This window comes from Thunnus maccoyii, chromosome 2, assembly GCF_910596095.1.
Source record: "Thunnus maccoyii chromosome 2, fThuMac1.1, whole genome shotgun sequence".
NCBI classification, from domain to species: domain Eukaryota; kingdom Metazoa; phylum Chordata; class Actinopteri; order Scombriformes; family Scombridae; genus Thunnus; species Thunnus maccoyii.
The window spans coordinates 22,972,652-22,994,603 of NC_056534.1; the positions used below are offsets into that span (position 1 = coordinate 22,972,652).

Below are 21,952 nucleotides of genomic sequence, written 5' to 3' on the forward strand. Positions count from 1 at the left end.
CTCCACCGTCACAACAAGCACCTCATATACAGTCACACTTCTCTGTCTGCAGACACCCATTTCCTGCAAGATTATTAATAATTACATAGATGATGTCATGCCTGTACTGTACAGCTTCTTGCATTAAGTTCCCCTTTTTCAAAAATTACTTCTTAGAATCAGGGTCACCATGTATCTTGTACTTCAGATAACCTTTCCTATTTCTTCTTTCCTAACGAACTAGACATTGAAAGTATTAATACAATAATATAGTCATTTCTCCAACAGTGCACTTCTAATATCATTTTTTCCTTCATACTTGAAAATGTTAAAATGTGTATTTTATCATAATGCTATTTTTTAAAAATGTTTTACACATCCCTCCATTAATGAACAAAAAAGTAGACAAAACATTTCAATCTTCCTACAACTCCTGAAAAAAGTCATTGTTATTGTATGCAATATAAAATAAAGTGTTGGTGAGAAAATAATAAAGCCCTGTGACAAATTCAGTCTCATTTGTCATCTTAGATGACATAAACAACATGTAACAGGACAACACTTCCTCTAACGCATGACAGGTGGGCTGATGACGGACAGGAAGAAGTGGAAGTGTTAAAAGTTCTTGCTGCACACTACCACATACAAAACACACCTTGTCTCTGCAGCTGCTTCAACATGGCTGTATTCTTTCGCTCTAGAGAGTCTGAGGTCGACTTTGAAGTTGGTGAATATGAGGAATTCCCCAAATCTGAACGCAAGGACACCACTGCCGACGAGACTCCAAAGTCAAGTAGGTGATTCGGGACACATGAGATAATATGTTAGGTTCTATTTTGATTTTGTTGTACAATATTTTATAAGAGACTGTAAATATATTAACATTTTGATTATTTTAGTAGGTTTGTACAAGAGTACAAGCCACTAAGATGTTTTTTCTTTGTGTGTGTATGTGTGTGTGTTGTACAGAGTTTATATATCTCAGAGTGGTTCTGGTGAGCTTTGGGCTGCTGTGTGTTCTTCAAGCAATTCTCAACATCATTCTGAGACTTCCTCTGAGTCAGCCCACTGATAAAGGTAGTTAGATAAACAGACACTCTGCAGTTCCCCTCAGCTCCACATTTTTCTTTTTGGACTACTTATAAAATGGGGAAAATGGAGACACTGTTTAATTACTACACTTCCAAATAATTAACTGCTAGCTTAACCACCTGCAGTAGTTCCCAGCCTTTTATTGTTGTGACCCCTTAATACAAAGCAATATCTCATTGCGAAGCCCCTGTTATAGTTGCACGTCTAAAAGTTGTGAGCAACAATATCAAAGAGCGATTTTTCCTTCTTAGATTGTTTCATTTGAATTTCTAGAGGCCTGAAGATGTGAAACTACAGTATTTTACATGAAGAAGCAAAGATAAGACAAAAACAAACAATTTTGTGTATCAGAATTAAGTTTTTCCTTATATCCTATTTGGGCAGTCATCTGTCAAGCCCCTATGAGGGGCAACTGCTTATAAACTAAATACAGCAAACTTAACTCAAATGCCTGTGTCAGCAATGTATCTTTACACATCTATACTTCCATTTACTTAGTACCAAATTACATTGTTATTTTCAATGTGTTATTTCCAAATTACATTGTTATTTTCAAATTACCAACCTGTAAAAGAAAGTGTTACAGAAAACTGTTAACCGATGTTGAAATTATATTCTTATGTCAAAACCTGGGCATGATCATCAACTGTCTGCATTATCAGCAGCTTAAACCCAGGAACTTTGAACATACTTCACCCACATTAATGTATGTACATTGTGTTGACTTGCAGCATCCTGTTCTCTGTTGCATCATGAGACTGTTTTGTCTTACATGTTCTGTATTGTAACATGTTATGTTGAGACACGCTTTCTGTGTTGCTGTGTGGAGGTGAGACAGAGGTGGAGAGCTGCCCGCAGGACTGGTTGATGTTTGGCTCCAGTTGTTACTACATTTCCTCACAGGGGAGGACCTGGGACGACAGCCGTCGGTACTGTTTGCAGAGAGACGCTGACCTTGTCATCATCAACAGCAGACAGGAACAGGTAACTTTTTACTCTCAGTGAACGCTTGTGACACAGGTGTGCTGTGCGGTGTCTATGCAAATACAGAATGCTGGACAGAATACAAATAATGCAAATATACTGTACAGTCCTCTATTAAAAATTTGTCATCTCCGTCAGATTGGAAGTGTATCTGAGATTTGTCATTTTATAAACTTGTGAGAGTTATCAGTGCCTTCATTTCCACCACGGCAACTCCTACCTGTCTCTTAGGATTAAAGTCCTTTCCCAACTGCAAACTGTTAAAAGCAGCAGCCAGATTAAAACACAGAATTCCAAAACTCTTCATGCTTTTACACAAACCTAAAATCCCAAAATGCACATGCCAGCATTGTAGCGTTCTTGCATGATCTACCGCAGGATGTTCCAAAGTCAAGGCCCCTGATTGCAAAAGCCCAGTCTCCTCTGAAACCGCCCAGAGTGGAGTTTAGTAGTAGAATCAAGAACCTTAAATGTGATCATTATAATCAGGTCAACCCTCAAACAACAGTGGCAGCAAATGCAAAGATGCTAAAACTGAGGTTCTATGCACTCTACTGTTGGATCTTGTAAGAAGTCCAGATGCTGAAGTTTGGACAGTTTATAATGAGTCAGAGCTCTTGTAAAAATCCAGGGGTTGCAGCACTTTTTACAAATCTTTCTTCAGTAAGAAGTGATGTTGGAGGATTGTGGACTGAGATGTGTGATGATAAATCCACACCGACATCTAAAAGACTGACCACTGTCAGTCCTCAATTTTGCCTTTTATGTTTTTTTACATTTTTCCTACATTTTGGCCAGAAAGTTTGGTGTTCAGCCAAAAGTTGTTTAGGGTTTTAAGGATAGATTTTAAAGGAGAACTATTGCTTCCTTAAAGTACTTATGAACATGGGTCAAGTGTAACTGAAGTATTCATTCTGACAAGCATCATTTGAGAAAGAGTCTAAAAGTAAATCTTTGAAGAAATAGTGTGGGAGAAGGTCCGAGGAACCGGATTATGTCTTGTTAGCTTAATATTCTGATCTGATTCTGACAAATACACTGTGGGATGATACAGAAACATTTATAGATTTACATGAACACTGAAAAATGATATGGTGTGCACTTTGGTCTTCTGTTTTTGGAATCTGCTGTTTATGAGCATGTGGTTTTATGACAGGCTTTTCTCACTGGGTTCACCATGGCTGCGTGGGTTGGGATGACTGACAGAGTGAAGGAGGGAACTTGGATCTGGGTGGATGGAACACCAGTGAACAAAGACGGGTGAGACAACTCCTAGTCATACTGTATATTAGCCTAAAAGCTAATAACTGCATTGTGGAATTGTTGCATTATAATTATAAATGATCTTTTTCTGTTTTATTTGCTGGGTAGCTCTGAGGTCTTTAACCCTCAGAGACCTGCGCCCTCAGCCTACATTACTGTCTTTCAGAGGCTGTAGTGGGCTCAGTTTTAAAGTAAGAGTGAGATACTGGTAGAGTGAAGATATTGGTATCATATGAAACTAGATGATCTAAGGTGTCCATTTTAACCAACCATGACATGCTAGCTTGTCAGGAAGGGGACTAAATAACACCCCAAATTTAGGCTAATTTTTGGTGAGGGAAAAACTGGGATGGCTATTTTCAAGGGGTCCCTTGACCTCTCACCTCAAGATATCTGAATGAAAATGGGTTCAGTGGTTACCCACGAGTCTCCTCTTTACATACATATCCACTTTATTCTATGCTAATCCCATGCACTTTTGGGCCAAAACCATTCAGTTTTTTGCATGAAGTATAAATATGTTATTTTCACCTATTCTAAAAATGGTGTATTTGAAGATTTCTGCATACTAGGGTTCCTAAACAGACTTAAAATGACAAGTTAAAGAAAATCTTCTGTTATCTGTGTTTGATATTTATAAGAATCTGGACAGTAAACTTCCTGTTTTCAACACCTACAGATGAGAGGACTGAGAGGACCAGTGCTGTTAGTAGTCAGTAATCCTAGAAACCAAAAGTACACCATTAGGGTGCAATAAAAACAGAAAATGTCTGTGATTTTGTGAAAGTTACATTCTATCATCAACAAAGCCCTTTATGTGATCTAATGTATTTATCAACCAATCATCATCACCATATCCCAGGTTTTTAGCCATGCTATCAGTGTAGCCCTATAGATGGCAGGGTTGGTTTCAGTCGGTCCACCACTTTGTTCAAATATCTCAACAACTATAAGATTGATTCTGATGAAATTTTGTACAGACATTCATGTCCTCCAGAAGACTAACCCTACAGACTTTGGTGGTCCACTGACCTTTCCTCTAGTCCTTCCATGAGGTTTACATTTGTGATTTTAAGTGAAATGTCTCAAGTGAGTAACTGGATGCATTGCCATGAATTTTGATTCTAGCATGGCTGTTGTGAAAATCACATATGGCATTGTACTATACCTGTCAGAATGCCCTGCTGGTCATGTTGATTTGAACAGTGCATGTCAGCATCAGCATGCTTTGCTATGTCTGTAGGTTGCAGTGGGCCCCTGGACAGCCTGATGGAGCATATGGAGGAGAAGACTGTGGTGATCTTCGTACAATGATGGATTTCATTGGTTTGAATGACTTCAACTGTACTGCCAGAGCCCGGTGGATCTGTGAGAAAATACTGTCGTAGTCTTAAGTTATAATATCTAGTTGAGTGATGACATTTTGCAAGCTTGATGAGACCTATGAATTCAACTCTGGAACATGATGATGTGACTCTCTGCCACACAATACTCCCACACATCTTCAACAACTTCCAAAAACTATGTATTTCAGTTATCATGGATTATTTTATGTTCAAATCCATTTAGAAACTGATTTTGGTGGATAGTTTAGAATAAATGTAATGTTCTCAGAACTGTCACTGTCATCTACTTATTATCTACTGTAGCCTACTTGAAATGACCTCTTTCTAACCATCATCATGCACCGGTCATCCCAAGATGAACAGAGCTTCCAAAATGGAAATATCTTTGCTGCATTGTCACTGCAGACCCAGTCACACAAAGGGATATCTTCATGCAGACAAAACTGACTTTGTCAAACTGTCTGGAGTCACAGGAAATGTGTAACTTGTTTTCATCATTTCTTATGCAGTAGTAAGACTAACAAAACATTTGGCAAGATGCTATTTTGTGTTAGCTGCACCGATCACATCTACCACAGGCTGGAGCTATAGTACATACAAAATCATTTTTGGGGAGCTCCAAGCAGACATTGCTTTTTTTCTGAAAAGTTTAGTAATTATAGTTGTCAGATAAATATAGTGGAGTAATAAGTCCAATATCTCCCTCTGAAATGTAATGTATGTACTTCAAAATTGTGCTTAAGTATAGTACTTGAGCTATACATGTTGTGTAAACAGGAAACACTTTGTAATACGCTGTCAGGCTGTAAAGTCAACATTAAAATATCTTTATTATTGAATTTTTATTCAAGTTATTCAAGTTTAACCTATAGTGTTATTAACCGTTTATTAACTGTTCTTACAAATTCTGAAGTGGGGGACTGGGGGGTATTGAAATAAGGTGTTAAAAGAAGATAAAAGAAATCTGCCATGTTTTACATACCACACTGTTTGGCTTGCTTAGTTATGCTTCTTTATATAATTAAATGATGGCTAGGCCTCCACTTTATACCTGGAGAGTACACTATATTGTTGCATTGTAGAAGTAAATGCACAGACACTATATAGAAAGAGAAACCCCCTTATTGTCTATATACCTTGGAAAGCCGTAAATCCTCTGAATGCCCTGGTCTGTAGTTTGTTGTCATGAAGTTCCTTGAGTCTGTGATTATTCTAGAGGTCACAATAGGTCAATTTATACTGTGAGGTCAAGTTTCAAACAAGTCTCACTACAATGAAATGGCTACTTCACACATGAAGACAGTTGAGTCTCAGCTTTCCAGTCATACCCAATATTCAAGTGTTATTATGCCCCCTTCCCAACAAGCTAGCATGACTGAGCCCGCTACAGTCTCATATACAGCCCCGCGGGTCTCCGAGAGTTTATAGTTGTGAACGTGCAGGTCCTTTACCATCTGCCAGGGGGTTCTGCACCACCCTCAGCACCCCTACTTCCCACAGCCTTGGAATCAACTTGTATTCATTTGACTAAATGAATGCAAACCTCATTTGGGAACATTTGGGAACATTTTTGCTTGGTCTATTACCATCATTTTTGTTGGCCAGTTAGATTTGTCCATGTTCCACCTCAATGTGCCTGAATCCTTGCTGAATGTGCTGCAAAGTAAGTTACCACAACACCAAACACCCTGATTGATCCAAATCACAAGCAGTCTGTTCATTTGGCCATTTCATGCAGAAAAGTTGTGGTAATTTAGCAAAATTGCAAGCTCTCACAAATACTGTGGAAATTTCTTGAATTTGCGTTAATTATTGCAATCACAATATCGCAATTTCCTGGAGGGACTGACATATGACTCTTCTATTATCTGCTACCTCCAAAAGGTATGTTTGGGAAGGTTTAGGTAGCAAAAACTCCTTGGTTAAAAAAGATTGATATCACACTTATGTTTGTCTGTTAGATATAAGGCTACAACCAGCAGCTGGTTACCTTAGTTTAGCACAAACACTGGAAACAGCTAGCCTGGCTCTGTCATGAATACATGCTTGTAGTTGCAAACTTGTCTTCTCTTCAAATGATAGGCCTATTCCAGCAGGAAACATTTTGTTTGAGCTCCATTCCTTTCCAGGCATGCGCAACACACGCCTTAATAGTGTAATAAATCTAAGTTCAGACAGAAACCAGAACTTATATGGGATAAATGACAGAGACCTCAGAATAATCGACACCAGACCATCAGAGTATCAAGAAAAATAGAAATCTTTATTAAGTAAACACCAATAAAAAGAAGGGGCTTCGGAGTTTCACTAAATAGGATAGTTATGCCACTTGAGGGGGAGTCAGGGCTGGCCACACTATAAAATTTCACACCACCATCCAAAGATGCAAGACACTACAAGGATAAGAGCACATCACCACAACTTCAGGGAATGCCTGGGAGCACACCACACCGCACGGCAATAAAATACAACAACAAATACACAATACATACAAGTTAAAATATATACTAAACTTGCGTGGTCGACGAGACCCCCCCCCCCGGGGTCTGAGCTTGTGGCACCGTCCAACTCCCCGGGGAACCACGGCTCCGTCGGACGGCGCAGTAGGTGCACAGGCAGGGAACGGCGGCGTGCCGGAGGCAGCAGCGAGGTTGAAGAGCAGCGGCGGCGGCTTGCGCTCCTAAAGCCCCAGCCCTAACTAACTAAAGGAGGCAGCAGACCTCCCCTCCTAACACAGGAACTCACTAACCCCCTATCGTACCTGTCTTCGTCGCCGGCAGCCCTAAACGGCAGCGAGCGACACCCTCCCGCTCCCGGAATGAACGCAGCCACACCGCAGAACAGCACGCTCTCCCGACCTCCACACACACGAATGCCTGCTCTTCCCTTCCCCTTTTTCAGAGTCCCACAGCTGCGCAATCAGCCACACCTGACACTCATTAGTCCATCACTTGTCAGTCCAATCAAGGTATCTTTGCCAATTCACATCACAATAGTACAGCAGCGGCTCATACATAGTGGCACTTCAAGCAAATCAGATAGGCTGTGGCTGGGCTCATTTACATTAGTAAATAAATTAAATTAAAAATTGCAGTGACACAATGTTTGCACGCCTGGTGGTAATTTACAATAGGCTTGCTAAATATCCCCTATGCTGTCACATTTCCAATTTCAGCATTCAGACTCCAAGTACCAATTCACAAGGTGATTAAAAGCTATCTACAGCAAGACTCCCACTAACTCCTTGTGTCAAGTATTAACCTGGCTTTATACGGCTAAAAACCTGATCCAGTTGAATTTGTTGAATTGTAAATGTCCAATGTCAAGTTGTTTTTCAATAGATAACTTACTTACTTCAATTTTTAAATCTTCTTGGTATGGAAAGAATAACAGATATAATAGATGATATCAATTACAATTAACACCAAACCAACACTGTGATGCCCTCGCCCGCCCCTTGTTTTTTTTTCATTTCTTTTTCTTCTACTCATCTTTTCTACCATTTCTTTTCATTTCTTTTGTTTGTATCTGAAATGATTTTGAAACTTGATCCCCCTACCCTATGATCACTAATACAAAAAAAAACCTAAATATTGTTTAACTAGACACTCAGTACAGTGCAGATCTCTGCCAGGTCTGTACAGTCAAGATGGCGGTGAAGAAAACAGAAACTGGGATTTCTTCATCTCGTATCATGCCTAACTTTAGTGGATCATAACATATCGGGTATGGAATTAATTAGCAGAAACTTCGGTTTAAAATGAGACCAAACTTTTCTATGGATGTTGGTTTTTGAGCCATGACAAAGGCCAAAATGTGGCCTTCAACAGACTAATTTTTAGCCTGGCTGATTATCGGAATTGCCGATAAAATGACGAGGACTGCTGAAAAGAGGAAAATCTAAGCTTTATGATAGGCAAAAATACGCACAAAAAATATTAATCTGATGGGTCAAGTAGTATGTGAGATTAGCTGCAGACAGATACACACACACACACACACACACACACACACGACCAAACACATGATCCCTCCCAGGCTTATAATTATTTAGTACTGTAGTGTAGTTATCAAAGCAATGACTTTTGTGAGTGTTTTATCACAACCAGTAGAAATGATAACAAAAAGACCCGGATTGTAATAAACTGGAATTATTCTTTAAAGATTGATATCCAACCATTAACTTTCAATTCAGCAGTTAAGTGTTTAGACCATATAAACACTAGAATTACATCTGAGACAATTCATCAGTTAACCACTGTGATTTAAGTAGATAAAAATGTTTCCTCGTTAAACTACAGTATATTCTTAAAGATCCCCTCCAGACATGTTTTAAGACATATAAATACACATTTAACTTAGTAAAGTTTAACAAAATGTCTACATTCTCAGTCTATGTGCACTGGAGGCTTCAAGTTTCCAAGTCACACTTCTGTAAAGTGCATACAAGTTGTGATGTCATCAGTCATGCTCGCATGTACATGTGTAAAACTCTACCCTTCAACTGATGAATGTGAAAACAAACTCTGCACATACATCATTCTGCACAAAGAAGCTCAAACATATGAGTGATGGAACAATAAGCAAAACATATTTTTGACTGAAGGGGGACTTTGCGTTTTAATTTTTTTATCTATTGTAAAGTGGATTGGATGTTGCTATCATTCATCACAACCACTCTCCACATCACAGGGTGGACCACTGCTACGTAGCGCTCCATACACATATAGCAGAGGAGCAGAGAGCGAGCTGAGAAAGTGGTACCATGCTGGAAGAATAATGCTAACAGTGCAGCATTTCTATTGAAATATGTGTACAGCACCAGTGTGAAGCTGAGATTGTAGACTATTTTCAAGATGATTGTGTTGAGGGTCAGGCACTCCGCTTCAATGAGGCTCCACCCTCCAGCAGCAATCACCCAGAATGACCATCCATTAATTAAAATGCCAAGAGTACAGTCAATTCCTGCAATAGCAATGTAGAACCACCCTCCAAAATTAGGAAGTGTGATGGAAGTCAGATTTTTATCACCTGAGTTGCTGTTCATGCTGTTGAACCTGAGTGGAGAGAGAGGCATTATTAAGTAATCAGAGCAGAAAAGGCTCTGATATTATTAATATTTTATTATTATTTATATTTTATATTTTCAATATCCTCACTGCTTTCAGCCAGAGAACTTGCATTTCTTCTTCAAAATATGAAGCTCGTCTGTCTCCAGATTATATTAAAGAACTTTTAACCTCTTACAGCCTGGCCAGGCCTTTAAGATTAGCTAATCAAAAACTTTTATCTGTTCCACCGACCAGACTGAAAACCAAGGGTGACCGTGTGTCTTCGGTTATGGCCCCTCAGCTTTGGAACAGTCTTCCCCTTCCCATTAAGTAAGTACAGTACAGTGTAAGTGATTTTTTTGTTTTTATGTTGATAAATGGAACAAGCTACTAGTTATTTGCTGTTAATAAATTGCATCATTTTCGAAAAAAAGTTGTGAAGATGAACACTTAATGTGTCTGTTATGCTCAGTTTATTGGTTAGGCCTACAACACACAGTTGTCTGATAATTCTCCTACAATTTGTCAATTTACCTGCTACATGATTTTGGTTTTAGTGCATCTTTCTCTACCATGCTACACTCCACTGCTTTCAACAACACAAATACAATTTTAAAAAAAACAACTCATGTTCTACCCATTATGTTTTAATGTGTCAAAAGAAAGGCTGAGCAAATGTATGGTCCTGAAATAATCTTTTATATAAGAGGAATCCAGCTAATTTGGTACCATATCAATAATGTATGAAGTAACTGTGAATTAACTGATGATCTATTAAGTGTGAGCTAATCGCATTAAGTTATAGTGACTTTAGCAAGAGAAATTTATAAAACATCCTGCATTAATTCATGCATAAAACCATTGTCATGCATTAGTTAAGTATTACTTAAGTATATGAGGTGTATCCTCATTATAAAGTGTTACCAGAATGGTTATGATAGTGATGCATCCTCACTGAGATTTCTCATAACTGACAGACATAACAGAAATTATTACTTACTATACACATTTTACCTCACACACACACACACACACACACACAGTCGTGTTTCCATCACTTCAGAGGACATTACATTGATTTACATTCATTTCTTGGAGACTTATCCTAACCTTAACCCTAACCACCACATGCCTAACCCTAACCCTTGCCGTAACATTAACATAACCCTAAACTAACCTTTAAACCAAGTCTTCACCCAAATATTAATGATTTATGTTAAGGTGACTTGCTTTTTGCTCCCATAAGAGAGTCGAGTCCCCACAACATGACACTGTAAACAGATTTACGTCCCCACAACATGAGGAATACCTGGACCACATGCACTGACCCACACAAACACAAGCACAGATAGAATTTCATGCTGCTCAGGGGTTTGCATTTTTGGCCTGGGCAGAAATGGAAGTATCATCACTCACATCAATCAACACCTATCACTCAGTGTTTTGCTTAGGACACCCACAGGCCAGCTTATGGTGTGTGTGTAAGTATAAAATCATTTACAGTCAAAAATCAAAGAAAAAAAGTAAACACATATATGCAATATATAATAAGATAAAACAAGTCAACCCAGGACATGCTCCTATGCTGGCTCAGTGGTTAGCACAGTCCCCATTAGAGATGCATCTCTCCATTTGGAGTCTGCATGTTTTCCTCCAGGTTTCCCACTATAGACATGTATGTTACATAGTGGAATTCTCCTGTCATTGCCCCTGACCATGCAGACGGTTTTGGTTTTACATTACAAGTTGGACTGCAAGATCAAGACAGCGGAAAACTCACCAGCAACATGTCTTCTTCGAAACAATGTCCTGGTTACTCTGGCTGTCCTTGCTATAAGTTTTTCAAAGTATTTGGGAAATTGTTTCTGAAAAGAGGTTTGTGACATAAAACAGACAAATATCTCAAAACCTGCAAACAGAGCCAAAATATCTACATGGATTGATGCCACTAGCAGAAAGTGAATATGCTTCTTAGGCGAACAGACCATTTAAAGGGGAACTCTACCAATTTTACATATGAAGTTCAGTTCACTTGTGATAAATAGTACCACACTACTGTGCTTTTTGAGGGAACTTCAACAAATTTGGCTTAAAATTCTTAGTATATAGTATAGTATAGTCTACAGTATAGTTACATTTCAAACTGGTGATGTGGGGTTTGAAAGACGTGGTTGAGTGGATTATGGGAAATGTAGGATCCACAGTTTTCTGATCTTGACCTATAGTAAAGACTAAAATAATTAGGATATCTGTACTTTGCTATTTTGATTTTAACCATTCTTTTTTTAATCCGTCTCTCTCAAGTCCTCCACTTTATGGAAATGCAATAGTAAATTGCTTTAGTACCCCTACAAGTGTATCAGAGTTGCAGCATTTGTGAATGACGGACAAGCAACATAATCTACAGCAATTTTCTGCAGAAGCATCCAAAGGAATGGAAAGTTTTGATGACCCATGTGTCAAAGCTTTTTCTACTTTAACAAGAATGCAGTTAATTTTATTATGTTGCACTATTTCTGGGTTCTGATCAGTGGTGTTCCCTCTTGCTCCCCAAAAATACACATTACTGCTCTTTCTTCTAGTGTATTGCTCTTGTGTATTGCTCACCTACAAAGCCCTTAATGATCAGATCCCAGTTCTGCTCCAGGTTTCTTCCCATCTAAGAGGAGTTTTTCCTTGCTCATGGGGGAAATTACGGTCTAGACCTGCTCTGAGATAACTTCTGTTGTGATTTGTCGCTTTGTAAGTAAAATTGATTTGACTTGACTCTATCTTCTTACATCATTCTAACCCGTCTTCACTCTCACTGTCCCTCTATGCTGCACCACTCCGCCTCTGAATCAGCTGTCTGGTGTAACTGGAGACTGCAACACTGTGACTTGTGACCCAGTAAATCCAATGATCCTGTAAAAGAGGGCTATCCCTGGATGCTTCCTAACTGACTTACTGAAATGTAATATTACAAATAAAGTTTAAACCGTATAGTAATGGTTTATTATTAATATGTTCAATGTGTTGTACATATGCTGGAACTCAAAAGCTAATCCATTTGACACAGCTTTAGGCTGTTTGGTCTATATACTGCAACAAGACACTAGATTTGAACAGCTGGTAATAGAGATGCTTTTCATTTGGGGGTGAACTATTTCTTCAGGTATGAATTTCTGGCAGTTTAAAGGGGTAATAAAAAATCCTTACACTGGTTCAGTGTGTCTGTGTGATACATGGAGAAGGGGGTAATGGTGTGTGTGTGTGTGTGTGTGTGTGTGTGTGTGTGTGTGTGTGTGTGTGTGTTTGTGTGTGTGTGTGTGTGTGTGTGTGTGTGTGTGTGTGTGTGTGTGTGTGTGTGTGTGTGTGTGTGTGTGTGAAATGCCAGAGACGAGAGGAGGGAAAAAGAGAGAGAGCAAGGTCAGAACACTTCCAACTTGTACTATACTGGCTGCACATGGAGGAGTGTTCAGCACACAAATATTCACAGTTTCCTTGTTGCAACTTTGTTGTTGGTGGAAGCAGGCCTTTCAAGGTGTCACATTTTGGACTACTCTTCATTCTTGGGTCTTTTCATTCCTCATTTTGGCCTTCATTTTAAATTATAATCACTGGATGTTTAAGGGAAGTGATCCCGGTTTCTAGAGTGCTCTGGAGATGCAGAAGACCAACAAGAAGAGGCGAGCTCTGAGGACCAGCACTAACATCACAAAAGCAGCTCCCGAGTGAGTAACAGGGTTAGGCAAGAGGGTCAAGTTAGAGACAAAGATCCAGTTCAGTAAAGGTACAAAAAGTCAGTCAAATTAAATATGAAATAATACTTGATCTGTCTTTTAGTTTTTCTTTATACTGCTTAACACTGTGTGATGAAACACAAACCCATATACCAATATAATTTATTATTAATAAATAAGATGTTTAGATTTAAATTTAGCAAAATCACTTGCATCTTGGGGACTGTTTGGAAATTCCTGGAATTAAGTCATTTTTAGGACAAGGCCACTTTGGCCTTTGATAAAGTACAAATTTATTGGGGCATCACAGCCAAAATGTAGGGCACCAAGTCCAAAACCAATGGTGAAATAACAATAAGTAATAATTACATTGTATGAAGACAAAACAGTATACGATCAACAATAACGAGTCAGTGTATTGAAAAACAGTACTGAGTTTAGTTAAACTGTACACTTAATGTTTGACTTTTCCACAAAATGCTGTCTGATTGATTTTTTAAAATGTGAACAATTCATTATATTAATTGTTATTATTATATTTTAATGATAAAATTAAGTCTATAAATGGGATACGGGTGATCAAAATTAATCTGAACAGGTCTCAACACCCGTGCAACTATTAGCATTTGAGTCTGAGATCATCGGAGCAGTCACAAAATGACTTGAAACACTTTTTTACACATTAAACATTAAACACACTGATGAGAAACTTCTAATGATCAGGATGATAGCTACGAGTCATGTAACATCCGACAGACTGTCCTGATCTGTCTTAACTGAGAAGTGTGTGTGTCTGAAATGGAATGCTTGTGTGTGTTAACATCGCATCGAACTGAAAAAGTAGCAACCCATTATATCTCACATCAAGTTATAAACTCTATGTATGTTTGTAGTTAGCTAACACTATGCAGCGATATCCCTGTAAACTTTAAAACATAACCTGTATTAATAGTTACACTGTACAGTGTTAAGCTGCTTGTGCTTGTCACATAACGTAGCTAGCGGGTTAGCTGTTAATGTTTACGTTACATTACACGTATATTTGCGGGAGTGGGTGAAATCTCACGCTACTGTTGATGTCCAGCGTGATGATGGAGACACTGGAAAATGTGAGTTTGTTTACTTGCTGCGTCGCATGTAGCTTTAGGAAATCCACAACTTTCTTTTAAGGGCACAATAGCCAGTTCAAAATAGGGCAAGCCAAACTGGCTGTGTGGGGTAGTTAATTTTAGAAGGGGCATAACGGCTACACTCCGGGGCATCCACGGCACTGGCCATTTGACCGTGGTATAATTCCTGCCCTGTAATTTGGAGGTTGAGTGTTTAAATGCTTATTTTACAGCCTTCCCTGTAAAACAGTCTATAAATGTAATTTTCAGTGATATATATACCAGTGCTCATTCTATTCACCTTCTAACCCACTACCACGTTTGCATGCAGTTCTTTATGCATGCTATTCATCTAACCCATATAGACCAACAACTGTAAACATTTTCAGACATGAAATTAAGACTCTGAATTGTTTGGATTGACCACACGGTAATTGGAAAATACTGGCTTCCAAATGGATATATTTTTCTCTATATGTACGTATATGCCAAATGAACTAAAACATCATCACCTACTTGAAACACTACACAAATAAACATCCAGGAGTACTGATAAACACTTGATTGTACATCAGAACTTGTTTGTGTGATGCCTGTTAATTCCAGGCAGCAACCCCCAGGGCTGAAAAATGAAGCCAATGTGCAAGTACCAAAAACTGCAGTTCCTTGAATGGCTACTTAAGGCTGGCTGCAGTAGCGAGTCAATCCCCATAAACTTTATAGCAGAAATAAACATGTTTATAGCCTGGTACACAGCTTTGGTCTCTAAAGATAATTTCCCCGTTTGTGACAACTGTACAGGGGGTGAATTTTTTTTATAACTCACCCATTTAAATTTTATTGAGCTGTAAAATTATGTATAATTAAGGATGCAGCTGCTTTGGGTGACAGGTCTCTAGCCGCTAGGTGGCTTGTTTCAACAACCAGGCTTCTTTCAGCCCACCTCAGCTCCACCTCTTTGCCCATTTTGGATTAGCCGGGGAGTTAGGCGGAGTCAAGCACTGCCAAGATGGCGACGGCCGGAGCCGCCCACTTTGAGCTTCAAGACTGCTCTTCAGAAACCAGTGGGTAACATCATGATGGCTACATCCATATTTTTTTTACAGTCTATGGTTAATTCTCACTGATGAAACCTGACCATGAATTGAACTGACTACAAAAATGGATGATGGCTTTAAACACAGCTTTTGTAGATAATGCACTCAGAGGTGTTCCTATAGACCAAGTAATTTGGTAAAGAAAATGAAATGCCCCTCTGCTTTGCATGTGGTGTTCATTGGGGCACCTTGCCATACATTTTTGTTTGAATGTACATAATAGTGCACTTCAACAATATGGTCTTTAGAAAGTAATAAGCCATAGCGGTGACAAAGCCCAGTGTGACACAATAAAATCTCAGGCACTACTTAGAGTAAGATCACTTCATGTATTGTTGTGATTGGAGAATCATGAGATAACTGCCTAAATTCTGTATCATTACCTTTTCATTGCAATTTTAACTCTGCCAGAGAAGAAATAAAAGTATGAATTTCAAAAACTAAGTGGTATGACTACCTCTTCAGATTTGCATTTCACATTTAAAAGTCCACTGAAGTGAACTAAATCAGGTGTGAGATAGCAGTGTCAAAAATGTTGACCAGACCAGCCCCTTCATTTCCCTGAAAAGTTGATTCTATGATATTTAGTATGTATGTATGCCTTTTGCAAATCTTACTAATAAAGAAGAACCACAATGTGCCTTAAATATATGTGTATGTATATCAGCCGAACTGTGAATAGCCATTTTAGACTAGTATTTCTTGTACTTAGTGTTTGGTAGGTAGGTCCAGCTACAGTATGAAACAAGAAGAATCAGCCATTACCGTGATATTACTTGAAGGGAACTCACACTTATGTGTTTTCCTCTGTATCATTTCCATGTTTTTTTTTAGAAAGGAATGATTTTTCATATGGTGTAGACAGCTGTAATCTTGAGGATTATCCCATAAGCCTCTGCTTGTCAGCATGCTTTAACATTCTCTCTCTTCCTCAAACACACTCACACACACTTTAATACTGATTGTCAGTAGCAGTTAAGAACATTTATCACTTAAAGAAGTTATGTTACTAATGTCACCTCTGATTTCAACCCAGTATCAGATAATGTTTATTGTTGGCTGAACATATACAAAGTAAAAGACACAAGCATTGGCCATGGCAGTCAAATTAGTATAATACTACACGGTGTAGTCTAACAGTGGTCAGTTCCAACTTTAAAAAGGTAGATGTTCATATTCATGAGTCCCCCTCCCAACACACCAACAACAAATCTGAAGTTTCAAACTGGCAATGTGGGTATCCATTTAGCATTGAATTCCCACTCAGTGAAGACTTTAATGGTGGCTTTGAAAGTTTTTAGCTTTGTAATAGATCCCAATGTCAAAAGTTCAAGGTAACAGACATGGTCATCATCCCCTCCCCGCCATTTCACTGATGCCTTACAAGAGATGTGTGAGAAGTTTTACATTTTTTTTATAGAGTCAAGGATATAAGCATGCTTTGTTTCATATATGTAAAATATTACAGCCTGATTTTCTGCAAAACCAGTACTTTTCCTTTAATACTTCAAGCACATTTTTCTACTAATACTTATGTACTTTTACTTTGTGACAAAGTGGGTGAGAATACACCATTTGTCCCTACTTTCACCATCAATGCCACATAGCTTACAAATTTAACCATGCTTGGTAATTGTTTGTTTAGCCACATGTTTATGATCAATCTGTAACTTGCAGACACATACTATCCCGGGTTTGTTTGTGGTTTGCATTATGTTTGGTTACAGTTCACATACCAGCAACATTTTTGGTTAAAGTAAAACACCGACAAGTATTGTTAAGTTTAGTTATTGTTTATTGGGTTAAGTCTGCATTTCATAATTCAATTCTATTCTTTCTGTGTTACTTACCATACTCACCATGTGCTCCACAGACAAAAGGAGGAGGCACCCAACAATGGCCTGTATTTATACACTGGGTGACATCATTGGTGATGTCACTGGGTTGGATAATGTGGCAGGGGTGGTAGTTAATTATGTTAAGTGAGTTATTTGCTGTGACTTTGGTCAGTTTGTGTATGGTTGGAAGTGTGTTGTGTGGTGAGCTATGATGAAGTGTTTCACCATGGAGATTGGTAAGAGTGAATAACTTTATCTCTGACCTGTTTTAGCAGAGACATGGGATGCACCTGGAGCAATGGTACAGCCCAGATTGACTCTGATGGACTGCTGATGGAAGGGTCTATTTAAGCAGTTGCTTTTTGGCTGTCGGGGGGTTAGTACATCAGTGTGTAGCTGTGTGCACATGATGATAAGTTAATATAAGTTCAGTTGATATGAGTTGAGTTTTGATCAGTTAGGCCAAGTTAACTATTTAGTTGTTTTTTTGTTTTGTAAATAATTTTTTTGTTTTTTGTTGTTTTGTTACATGTGTAGCATGGTGCCACTTTTTCTTGTAAATAAACCACCTTGTGATACCTGGATAAGGTTTCCTGTGTCTGCCTCCTACCAAGTGACCAGCCACTCCGGTCAGGCTACACCACATACTTGAGTAGGATTTTAAATGCAGGACTTTTACTTGTAATGGAGTATTTTTACACTGTGGTATTGCTACTTTTAATGAAGTAAAAGATGTGAATACCTTTTTCACCACTGAAGAAATCTAACCTTGAGGCTCTCTTAACAATTCAAGGCCAATTTCTAAACTTCAATTTTTATCAAAATTTGCCTGGGTTGGCATCAAGGATGGTTTTATTCTTGGTTTTATTCTTACCTTTTAGAAAGAACCTATGCAGTCACCATAGGTAATTACTCATCTTCTACAACTTACATTACCCCTGGTGTACCGCAAGGTTCAATTTTAGGTCCAATTTTATTTTCTATCTACATACTTCCACTTGACCAAACTGTTAGATGGTACAACATTTTCTTCAACTCAACAATTCAAAATCAGAAATCATACTGTTCAGTCCCCCAAACCATATTTGATTTAGATTCAAGCTTTGAATTACAGATCAAAAAAGTTGTCCAATCCTGCTATCTTCAAATAAGAAAAAACTCTGGAATTAAACCAATGCTCTCACACTCTGACCTGGAAAAAGTCTTTCATACACTTATTTTCTTTAGACTTGACTACTGTAACTCCCTCCTTTCTGTAATAAACCAATAGTCATTATCTTGCCTCCAACTAGTTCAGAATGCAGCAGCTAAGCTTCTTACTGGTTTTAACAAACAACATCACATCATCTCAATCCTGGTTTCTCTCCATTGGCTCCCTGTTTGATTTAGAACTGACTTTAGGATTTAACTGATTCAATTCAATTCAATTCAATTTTATTTATATCGCGCAAATCACAACAAAAGTCATCTCAGGGCACTTTTCACATAGAGCAGGTCTAGACCATACTCTGTAATTTACAGAGACCCAACAATTCCTCCATGAGAAGCACTTTTAAAGCATGTCTAGGTCTGGCCCTAAGCTATATAACAGAAATTTTGACCCATATGAGCCAGTTCACAGTCTTAGAACCGTAGGTGGGGCCCTTCTGGCTGTTCCAAAGTCGAGGCTTAAATCTTAAGGTGACCATGCTTTTGCCATCACGGCCCCTCAAAATGACTTGCTTGAGGAGATAAGGCTCCCAAAATCGGTGACTTCTTTGAAATCTCTTCATAAAACACATTTCCATAGACCTGCTTTTATGTGATGTTGTCTTTTTATTGCTTTTATTCTTATTTGTATTTATTTATATTTACGTTTTTTACTGTTTTACTGTCTTTTTTATCTTTTACTGTCTCTATCTCTCATCATCCTTCTGTCTTCTCTCTGCTGTGTTTTTGCATCCTTTGTCTTCTTGTTTTAATTTCATATGAACTTTACCTTAATTTTGTATTGCTTTTATTTGGCCTTACTGTTTGGCTTCTGAGTATCCTGTATGTATTATTATTATTATATTTTGCAGTTTAGTATTCATTGATTATCATCATTATCATCTAATGCATAAAAGATACAAATTTCTAATGCCTTCCTCTCACTCACCCTTAAGTATATTTAAGACATGAGAGAAGAATTATGAGTGATCTCACACCCTTCTCTGGCTCCCTGTCATGACACTGTATAGTCTTGCATACTTCCTACTTCATCACTGACTTCATTTCTATTCTTGGATGAGGCATGTGTGTCTGTCTGTGTGAGTGTGTGTGTGTGTCATCTTTTCTACTATTTCCACAAGGATACATTGAGATGGAATAATATATTTGTTAGGGTGTCAATACTGGCCTTTTCTATAGCTCCTTTTATACATGCACTTCTTTATGTAAAGAGGATAACAAGTTGACATATCAAATCCAAACCCAAGTCACTTTTACATAAAAGTCTCAATGGCAACCTTTATGGGTCTGGACTTACAACATTTTCATAACACTTCCAAGACTTCCACCCAATTGATCTGACATCAGAAGAATTTACTCAACAACTTTAAAAATTCAGTCATTCCCAGTGTTCCTACTGTGGTTTATTTAACAGTTTTATCTGCTGTCTGGATGAAAAAATGTAACTTAGAGTTCTAAAACACCAGCATTGAAGTGGAAGAAAACTGGGAGGAAACCTTGGACTTAGGGTTGTGTGTGACAACAGACACCATATATTGGGTGCTGAGCATAACTGTGTTGTTGATGAAGATAATTAGAGAAATTAATTATCCTTTTATTGGATACGCATAGTTGTCTATGTGACAATGACAGTGATGATGCTGTCATTAGGATCTGATCTGTTGGCATGTTTGTGTGAGTGGCGTGTTAGGACTCAGGGACATTCTTGTGGCACTGTTATATAGGCTTACTAACAGCAAACTCGTAGCTCTTTACTGTCCCCATACCATCTGGCATTGGTGAGCCCTGCTACTGGTTGCTGTCTCATGAAGAAATATAGACAGATTATAGATAGATACATAGATTGCAAAAGAGTCAGTGCACGAGAGAGGAAAGGGGTCCCCATGACCCCACTGCTACAAATCATAGACAGCTTTACGAGAAGCAGCCGCTCTGGCCTGTCCTACTCAGACATTCTGGGATGTCAGTCATGAGACAGATAATATAGCAAGCACCTCACCTGACACACAGCGAGGGAGGGAAGTAAGACAAGTACTGAAGTGTGTAGAGGGTGGAAGGCTGAGAAACACCCTGGACAGGTCACAGGACAAACACACAGGGAAACAATCACCTCCACACCTGTGACTTCCAATTACATTTAATAGTTGCAGAGTTAACTCTGTGTTGTCTTAAAATGTATTCAAATGCATTACATGAAAATTATAAGCTGCCACATCTCTCACTTCCTGCATACTGTCGGATTTTTGCTGCATAGCAAAAATGAGCAATTTCCAGTTCTAACATAATTTCCAACCAATATCCAATAGGCCAGCAGAACACATATCATTTATCATATCACATCATGAAAAGAACACCTGTAAGGAATCTGTGTCTCAACCCTAAGCACACTGTGAGACATTTTGAGCAGTTTTTTTTTTTTTGCAAGAACATGAATTACTTTTTGTAGAAAAATGATCACCACACGATTTAATTTGAGCATACAAGAAAATAATTTATTTGCATGTTTGCTTTTGTCCACTTTTTCTTCTGTGCTCAGAATGTCCCATCTCTCACTGAGAATTGAGCCACAAATATAATTCCATACATCCATACATTTCTTGAGGGATGCTATGAATCATGGATTTGGGTTTACCACTCACCACCATCTATGTAGTAGTTTGGAGCTCAGCTTCCATGGCTTGTAGGGCTTGTCAGTTTGCCAAACAGCATCTGAAACCCCCCTCCCTACACCTTTCTGCCATCAAAATTGCAATCAAAATTCTCTTTGGGGAGAGATTTTTCTAAAAGTTTGCACCATTATCCCCATTTGTACAGTTCATCATATCTTTCCCCTCCCTATGACAGCAGGCTTTTCACCTTGCCTTTGAGTGTGGCCAGTCGTAACGGTTATTAAAACCGCCTTTACACGTGGTCAAACAACATCTCGTACACTGTTATTTGTTGAGCTTTCAAAGCGTATTGAAAACACTTCACCTTTTCCTGAGTCAACTGATGTTGTTTAATGTGGGATACATGCTTGGTAGATTTGAGATATAGGGCAGGGGGGTTGAATTTCATTTAATCCTCTTTGGCAGCACGATAAGCTTCTCTGGTTTATAGACAAACATCCTGTAAACAGACACTTGTTGTGCTTTACCTAAATCTAATCCTGAATCTATCTGTAACACTAAAACCAATTTTCAAACCTAAAATTAGCCTTGACTTTTGCTCTGAAGCAAACCATATTTAACACTAAACCCATGCTAGTAGTTGAAGAATTGAG

General features: G+C 38.5%; 1 protein-coding gene across 2 annotated transcripts; it reads left to right on the forward strand.

Annotated features, from left to right (window-relative positions):
- Positions 1–604: 604 nt before the first annotated feature.
- On the forward strand, positions 605–10,045 carry LOC121884009 (CD209 antigen-like protein E). 2 transcript variants are annotated; one of them, XM_042392508.1, is made up of 6 exons: positions 605–772; positions 949–1,056; positions 1,901–2,055; positions 3,212–3,315; positions 4,562–4,686; positions 9,971–10,045. In XM_042392508.1, exons 1-6 carry the CDS (start codon positions 658–660, stop codon positions 9,973–9,975), a joined length of 612 nt encoding a protein of 203 aa, XP_042248442.1. In that variant the 5' UTR covers positions 605–657; the 3' UTR covers positions 9,976–10,045. The 2 variants fall into 2 exon arrangements, with proteins under 2 accessions (XP_042248442.1, XP_042248433.1); XM_042392499.1 differs by lacking the exon at positions 9,971–10,045 and having other exon boundaries at positions 4,562–5,456.
- The last annotated feature ends 11,907 nt before the right edge of the window (positions 10,046–21,952 follow it).